Genomic DNA, 8,429 nt, shown 5'->3' on the forward strand with positions numbered 1-8,429 from the left:
AGCGTCCTAGTTTACTTTCTGCAATTAATTACTCAGCGTCGAATAATATCTCTGAGTAGACTACATTTTAGCAGTCACATATTTAGATTGCGAATTATAAAAACAAACGAGATATGCACATAGCTAACGGTAGCTAGCTACATCTCGCTTCAAACGCATTCAACACATTTAACGTTACGATTTAATGTTACGAGCTAGCAAGCATGAGCCGTGTCAAATGAGCCGTGTGCAACCATTACTAAAATCTAGGACAGTACTCTGTATATTCCTAGACTAAAACTAAACTAGCTCTAACGACGTTAGCGAACTTTTCTAATAAGTTTGACATGGTGGTAATGAACTGTTTCCTAAATTAAAGTGTCATAGAACCTAGCCCCCAGCATTGTTACTCTGACGACGAGCAGCCTAAAAAGTTGCACTTCGAGAGGGAGGTGGCAACATTGTATCTAACCAGCGACCTACGTTCAACACGTCATTCTAAATAGCCTGATGCATTTATCTTAGTCACTGCTGCCATTTTATAACAAGGGGAATTAGCTCAAATGGTAGAGCGCTCGCTTAGCATGCGAGAAGTAGCGGGATCGATGCCCGCATTCTCCAATTCTTTTCCCGACCGTCCCAATCAGTGTTGATGTCTATGTTACATAAATAAACATTGAAATGACTTTATAGCCAGTCATGTGTTGCTATGTATTCATATGAAAAATTCTGGCTACAATGTATCTGAATGATTAACATTAGAATGTTTTGAAACATGAACTGGATGAACGTTCCTTCCTTGATCTGCGAGATACTGTACTGTTTACACTACGAGATACTGTTCATGATGCTGATCATATATTCTGATACGTTTTATAAGCGTAAATATTATTTTAAAATACCATAATACATCAAGTTGCCTCATTATACTGCTGTTATACTCAAACATAGTATGTATGCCACTGTTCATCAGACACAGGTTGATTCTAATTTGCAAATGTAATAACCACAAGGGGATTCAGCTCAAGTGGTAGAGCGTTCGTCAATTTTTTACACTGTTTCAGGGCGCCCACTGAAATTCTAGTAGTTTTACTGAACTCCCCGGATTACCAACGAACTGCGATGCTCATCGGCACATCAGTTGAGTCCAAAATGTAAATCCTACCATAGCCAATATAAATAGCCTAGTATGTCACATTTTCATGTTGTTCTCGTGAACAGCACATCCTCAAACACTTTTGTTATACAATGATATTTGCATATAGGCTAACAGTTTGATGACACACAGCTTTACATTAAATGGGGTCAATTTGAAGACTACTGCGAGGAATCATCAACTGCCCAATGCCCTATCTAGACTCATTTTCATATATGGGCAAGTAAACATGACAACCTTCGACCTGACACTTTCTAAAAACAGCCCTGACACCCGCTCGAGCAGCCAGTCTGGGTGCCACACTATACTCTGTGTGAGGAATAGCTTGAACCGGAGCAATTACCGTGGGCCTACTTTTCAATTTGACTCCGAAATAAGCGGCTTGGGACGTTATAATGCCGAATTAACCATTTCTTATTATTAATTTGACACTTTTAACGTCTTAACGGAGTGAGTAGGTGTGTATCAGAAGAGAAACGTCATGGACAATTTGGAGAAGCAGTTGATTTGTCCCATCTGCCTGGAAACATTTACCAAACCAGTGGTCATTTTACCGTGTCAACACAACCTGTGTAGAAAGTGTGCCAATGATATCTTTCAGGTAAAGTAGTCCTGCAATAACGTAAGTAATAGCTATGTATTTTCTGGTAGACATATAGATTAAACCGTGTTTAATCTATAAACTATATTATTTGTTGGTCTATTTATAACAACTAGTTTTACTGTATATCAGGGATATTGTTTTTGTTTGTTTCTTGTCCAGGCCCATAAGCTATGTACACCAAAACCTCTGCACTGTTCTCATTTTGTGCTTTATTTTATCTTGTTGTTGTTGTTGTTTCCCATGAGCCATTGCAGTGTTCAATCTCAGCTATGTGCACGCACCCATGTCATTTTGTGTAGCCTCAAATGTGACTATAGTATTACACATGAAATATTAGGCATAGACAATAATAGGTATTACATTTGGTATACATTTTAATATGCCCCTGTCTGTTCTATCCTGTCTAGGCCTCCAACCCATACCTCCCAACCAGAGGGGGGTCAGTGACCTCCGGTGGCCGTTTCCGGTGCCCGTCCTGCAGGCACGAGGTGGTCCTGGACCGCCATGGGGTCTACGGGCTCCAGAGGAACCTGCTGGTGGAGAACATCATCGACATGTTCAAACAGGAGTCCACCAGGTGAGAGAGTCGTACACTATAGGAGTCCAAAGGAAAAATAATACTTCCAGTGCCTGTACTTCACTTTCCAGCCAAGGTGCATGAACAGATGAGCAAACTGGGGGGAAACCATTTTCTCCATGTTCTCACTAGCTTGTTACAGTACAGTACTTGTTACAGGAATAATTTTAAATAGTAATTATAAAAGAAATAGAGTCTGTCTCAGACACACACCACTACCATCACTACCACCACCACCACCACCACTACCACTACCATCACTACCACCACCACCACCACTACCATCACTACCACCACCACCACCACTACCACTACCATCACTACCACCACCACCACCACTACCACTACCATCACGATCCTGCTGTATCTTAGACTAAATACAAACATCCAGTTACTCTATTTTGTGAGTTCAGGGGAAAATGCTTTTTTATGTGTAATTTCCTTATCTTATTCACTCCTCTTGTTACATTCACAGGGTCTAATACTACTTGCAATATGTCAGTGAATTGCTTACAAGAAGACGAACAGTGAATTGTTAAAGTAGGCCAGTTAGGGCATTGAACAGTGACATATATAATGATAGCAATGTGAGATTTTCTTCTCTGAAAAACTACATACAGCCTACATTAAAAACGTGTTGAAACTCCAGTGTTGAAATGTGTTATTTTTCCTGATTCCTCATCACATGACCTGACACCTGACCAAGACAAAGCTGGGCCTCAATCTTTACTGGTCATGTCATGTCCTGTGGAAAAACTCCTGCTGCCACTCATACTGAATGTTTTCTACAATCTTGACTACTTTTCTGGCCTCGTGTACAAGTATTCCAGGCTGCCTTATAAAGACAAATGGTGGCTGATGAAGGTGACTAGTAGTAGATCATAAAATAGTGTTGATAAACAAATAATGAAACACAGTAGTAGATGATGTCCTTCAATCAGATGTTCTCCCTCCAGAAGCCACAGCGATGACAACAGCTGGAGGTAAATACAGTCAAGGAAGTACGTAGATCACAAACATCACATTTACATGAAGGATTACTGTTTATATTTAACTCCCGCTAGCTAAAATGAGCTAAGTGTCAGCGTTTTTGTAGTGAGAGTGTCATCTTATCTTTGGTGTCTGCTGGAGGGTTTAGTGCTATAAGAATCCATCAGATGAATGTGTTGCTTTGAAGAATAGGAACCCTGAGGCAATGTAATCTAGCTCTCTACTGTCCTTTCACTCGACATCACGCTTAACGCTTCAGACTTTATTCATGAGACAAAACTCTTTCGCTCGACATAGAGAGGGATGGAGTGGAATGGAGGTCAGGGGTGCTCTGTGTGTTTGAGGACATTCACTAGTTTGATAGAGGAAAAAAGAGAGAAGGAGAGGTACGCTTGCTTATTGTGTAGTTTTGTGTGCTTAAAGGCAGTGTAAATGTCACTCAGCCGCTGGTGCCCATATTAACCCATGGTCCCACAGTGAGTCAGAGGGTTGATTTGGTTGGCAGGAGGTTTCTGGTCCGAGTCACACAATGATTTACTCCCAGCCGACGTGTGTGTGTGTGTGTGTGTGCGTGCGCGTTGGGAGGAAGGGTGACTAATAACTAAGGTATGACACACACGGCACTCCATTTAGATACTGTTTGTACAGATGCTTAGGATGTGATGTAGCCTATCATGACCTTGATAGGCTATCATGGCTGAATGATGTTCAGTTATCATGGGCATGCAGCCTGATTCACAACAGCCAGTGGAAGGAAACTGATCAGGAGAGGAAGCTACTAAACCAGTACAGTAAGATGCACCCCTAGTATTGGGAGTCTCATCATGTCTCCCTCCCCCTTCCAGCAGCGCCAAGCCAGCGGCCCCAGAGAGGACAGAGGAGCAGGCCATGTGCCAAGAGCATGAGGAGGAGAAGATCAACATCTACTGTGTGACCCACAGCGTGCCCACCTGCTCCATGTGCAAGGTGTTTGGAGCCCACCAGGACTGTGAAGTGGCGCCGCTCAAAAGCATGTACCAGACACAGAAGGTGAGGACCTAACTATCTGCTGTATGGTCTGGACTGATGTAAGAAAACATCTTCTTCAAGAGATGTACAGTAGGTCAAATGGGACAGTTGCCTCCTGCGCATGTCAGTGCATTGCAACTCTCTCAGTGACTGATCCGTTTTGGCTCTGTGTGTGTGTGTGTGTGTGTGTGTGTGTGTGTGTGTGTGTGTGTGTGTGTGTGTGTGTGTGTGTGTGTGTGTGTGTGTGTGTGTGTGTGTGTGTGTGTGTGTGTGTGTGTGTGTGTGTGTGTGTGTGTGTGTGTGTACTGCGTGCCCCCAGACAGAGTTGACTGACGGGATAGCGATGATGGTGGGGAACAACGACAGGATCCAGGGCATCATCAGTCAGTTAAAGGAGACCTGCCGGACCATAGAGGTGACTGGGCCAGTGTGGCCTCTCACTAACACAGCCAGCTGAAACCAGGATGTTACTGTATTGAGCCCCCCTATACAAAAATGAGAAGGTGTTCTAAGTCTGTTTGTTTCTATCACCCACAAAAATAAACTAATAAGGTCGGACACTTTGTCCTCCCTCACACATACCAAGAAACACACTAACTATTCTGCCGTTTCTCTCTCACACTGAGAAACCAGGAGGAGAGTTGATGGGGAGAGAGCGGACACACACACACACACTGGAGTTGATGAGCTAGTAACAACTGTACTGGGGAGGAAGCTGGAGTGGCTCCAGTCCCCTCTGTGTCACCCGTGGTGGTGTTACCCAGGATTGCCATGCAGAGCTGGTTCGTGTTCAGAGCTGGTTCGTGTTCATAGCTGGGTCGTGTTCAGAGCTGGGTCATGTTCAGAGCTGGGTCGTGTTCAGAGCTGGGTCATGTTCAGAGTTGGGTCGTTTTCAGAGCTGGGTCATGATCATTAGGCAAGGCAACGGGAGAAAACGCTTGTGTGTTTGTGTCCGTCTGTCTGTCCGTCCATGTGTGTGTGGTTGCCTGCGCACAGGAGAACGGCAGGAGGCAGAAGTCCCAGCTGTGTGAGAAGTTTGACCATCTGTACGCCATCTTGGAGGAGAGGAAGAGGGACTTAAGTTCTAAGGTGATGGCCGAGCAGGAAGAGAAGCTTAACTACATCCGTGGTCTAACTAAGAAGTACAAAGAGCACCTGGAGCAGAGCTGTAGGACCTTAGAGACAGGCATACAGACCATGGAGGAACCAGAGATGGCCGTCTTCTTACAGGTGACTGACACAAACACTCTCCCTTAACATTCAGGCTTGAATCCTGATTCAACTTTTCACATAAATCAGGAATTTAGAGTAACCCTTTCCATTTCTTTGTCTTACAGACTGTAAAAGACCTCCTTAAAAGGTGAGTACACATACTGATGGAACAAAGTGTGTATCATGTACTACATTATGTACATGTCTCTAAAAACTATACACAAGGTAAAGCCTGACTCTCCCTGTGTGTGTGTGTCAGGACTGGGGAGGCGTCGAGTACCTCCCACCTGGAGAAGGTGGAGCAAGGATATGAGGCAATGGATCACTACACCGTTAACTTCTGGAGAGAGGGCAGGGCCCTGCGTAGCATTGACTTCATCTCAGGTAGAAAGAGTTGGTAGTGAAACATCTTATTGTGTCTCTTTCCGTCTGCCCCTGCAGGGTGGGGTGCATCTCAATTGTCTTGTGTGGTTTCCTTTCCTTGTTTCCGGGCTGTCATCTTTATTGATCTGAAAACAGGCTAGGTGAAAGCTACAGTTGAAGTCGGAAGTTTATACATAGACCTCAGCCAAATACATTTAAACTCAGTTTTTCACAATTGCTGACATTTAATCCTAGTAAAAATTCCCTGTCTTAGGTCAGTTAGGATCACCACTTTATTTTAAGAATGTGAAATGTCAGAATAATAGTAGAGAGAATGATTTATTTCAGCTTTGATATCTTTCATCACATGGGTCAGAAGTTTACATACACTCAATTAGTATTTGGTAGCATTGCCTTTAAATTGTTTAACTTGGGTCAAACGGTGAATTTTGGCCCATTCCTCCTGACAGAGCTGGTGAAACTGAGTCAGGTTTGTAGGCCTCCTGGCTCGCACACACACTTTTTCAGTTCAGCCCACAAATTTTCTATAGGATTGAGGTCAGGGCTTTGTGATAGCCACTCCAATACCTTGACTTTGTTGTCCTTAAGCCATTTTGCCACAACTTTGGAAGTATGCTTGGGGTCATTGTCCATTTGGAAGACCCATTTGCGACCAAGCTTTAACTTCCTGACTGATGTCTTGAGATGTTGCTTCAATATATCCACATAATTTTACTTCCTCATGATGCCATCTATTTTGTGAAGTGCACCAGTCCTTCCTGCAGCAAAGCACCCCCACAACATGATGCTGCCAGCCCCGTGCTTCATGGTTGGGATGGTGTTCTTCGTCTTGCAAGCATCCCCCTTTTTCCTCCAAACATAACGATGGTCATTATGACCAAACAGTTCTATTTTTGTTTCATCAGACCAGAGGACATTTCTCCAAAAAGTACGATCTTTGTCCCCATGTGCAGTTGCAAACCATAGTCTGGCTTTTTTATGGTGGTTTTGGAGCAGTGGCTTCTTCCTTGCTGAGCGGCCTTTCAGGTTATGTCGATATAGGACTTGTTTTACTGTGGATATAAATACTTTTGTACCTGTTTCCTCCAGCATCTTCACAAGCTCCTTTGCTGTTGTTCTGGGATTGATTTGTACTTTTCGCACAAAAGTACGTTAATCTCTAGGAGACAGAACGCATCTTCTTCCTGAGCGGTATGACGGCTGCGTGGTCCCATGGTGTTTATACTTGCGTACTATTGTTTGTATCGATGAACGTGGTACCTTCAGGCATTTGGAAATTGCTCCCAAGGATGAACCAGACTTGTGGAGGTCTACAATTTTTTTTCTGAGGTCTTGGCTGATTTCTTTTGATTTTCCCATGATGTCAAGCAAAGAGGCACTGAGTTTGAAGGTAGGCCTTGAAATACATCCACAGGCACACCTCCAATTGACTCAAATGATGTCAATTAGCCTATTAGTAGATTCTAAATCCATGACATAATTTTCTGGAATTTTCGAAGCTGTTTAAAGGCACAGTCAACTTAGTGTATGTAAACTTCTGACCCACTAGAATTGTGATACAGTGAATTATAAGTGAAATAATCTGTCTGTAAACAATGTCCTAACCGACTTGTCCTAACCGACTTGCCGATGTCCTAACCGACTTGCCAAAACTATAGTTTGTTTACAAGAAATTTGTGGAGTGGTTGAAAAACGAGTTTTAATGACTCCAACCTAAGTGTATGTGAACTTCCGACTTCAACTGTATATTAATCTTTCCATGGGCAGTATATGTAGTTCTTGCTTTGTTGTTTATCAGACATTTATCTCTCACTTCCTTATCCCCCTGTCTGTAGATGACGAAGATGAGTATGAGGAGGTAGATGGGGGAAAGGCAGAGGCTGGAGTAGGAGGTGGAGCCTCAACAGCTGCCCCACTTCCATCCCCCGCCCCTTAACTCAGCCAACCACAGAGCACAGCCAAGCCTGCTGCCTCAACCTAACCATCAGCCATGGCCCAGACAGAGATGGAGAGGAAGCGAGACATCCCACTCCCTCATTTTTTTGGGTTCATATAGAGTCAATGAACTAAGCAGACCAAACCCAGCTGCTAATGCATTGAAGCCTATGTGAGAGCCACCTCATTAAGTAGACCGGAACTGATCCTTTTTTTTCTCAGTGGTAAACGGCCTGAGAGGGACATCTTAATTTATCCACCATCTTTGGTCCAGACTCATAGATACTTCCTGCAGGAGTAGGATGAAGTTGCCCCTAGACATTGGTCTAATGTCAGTTTTGAGTTTTCCCTCCTCGTGGTTAAGGTTAGGATTGGGGGAGGCTAAGCTGATCCATGATCAGTGCCTATGGACAACATCTACCTGAAGCACACCTGCACAGGTGATAGACAGAGCCTTCTGACACAAAACTCTCCTGGGACTTCCTCCCAAAGCTGTGGTTGGATGCAGCTGGATGTGGACATGTTTTTTCCCAATAGGAGTGCATTTCAGGAGTCAGGAAGTTCACTATAGGAAGGCTTTTTAG

General features: G+C 43.7%; 1 protein-coding gene across 1 annotated transcript; it reads left to right on the plus strand.

The window, feature by feature from the left end:
* The first annotated feature begins 1,422 nt into the window (after nucleotides 1-1,422).
* Nucleotides 1,423-7,846, plus strand: LOC120050610 (tripartite motif-containing protein 55-like). The gene is made up of 8 exons (XM_038997201.1): nucleotides 1,423-1,736; nucleotides 2,147-2,316; nucleotides 4,152-4,335; nucleotides 4,634-4,729; nucleotides 5,311-5,544; nucleotides 5,652-5,674; nucleotides 5,786-5,910; nucleotides 7,746-7,846. The coding sequence occupies exons 1-8, from the start codon at nucleotides 1,617-1,619 to the stop codon at nucleotides 7,844-7,846; spliced, it is 1,053 nt and encodes a 350-aa protein (XP_038853129.1). The 5' UTR covers nucleotides 1,423-1,616.
* The last annotated feature ends 583 nt before the right edge of the window (nucleotides 7,847-8,429 follow it).

This window comes from Salvelinus namaycush, chromosome 7, assembly GCF_016432855.1.
Source record: "Salvelinus namaycush isolate Seneca chromosome 7, SaNama_1.0, whole genome shotgun sequence".
In the NCBI taxonomy this organism is placed as follows: domain Eukaryota; kingdom Metazoa; phylum Chordata; class Actinopteri; order Salmoniformes; family Salmonidae; genus Salvelinus; species Salvelinus namaycush.

Bases quoted from the DNA above. Each gene is read 5' to 3' on its own strand.
- LOC120050610 (XM_038997201.1), top strand. From the start codon at position 1,617: ATGGACAATTTGGAGAAGCAGTTGATTTGTCCCATCTGCCTGGAAACA. The intron at 4,336-4,633 runs GTGAGGACCTAA...GCGTGCCCCCAG, and splicing joins GCATGTACCAGACACAGAAG to ACAGAGTTGACTGACGGGAT. The intron at 5,545-5,651 runs GTGACTGACACA...TTTGTCTTACAG, and splicing joins AGATGGCCGTCTTCTTACAG to ACTGTAAAAGACCTCCTTAA.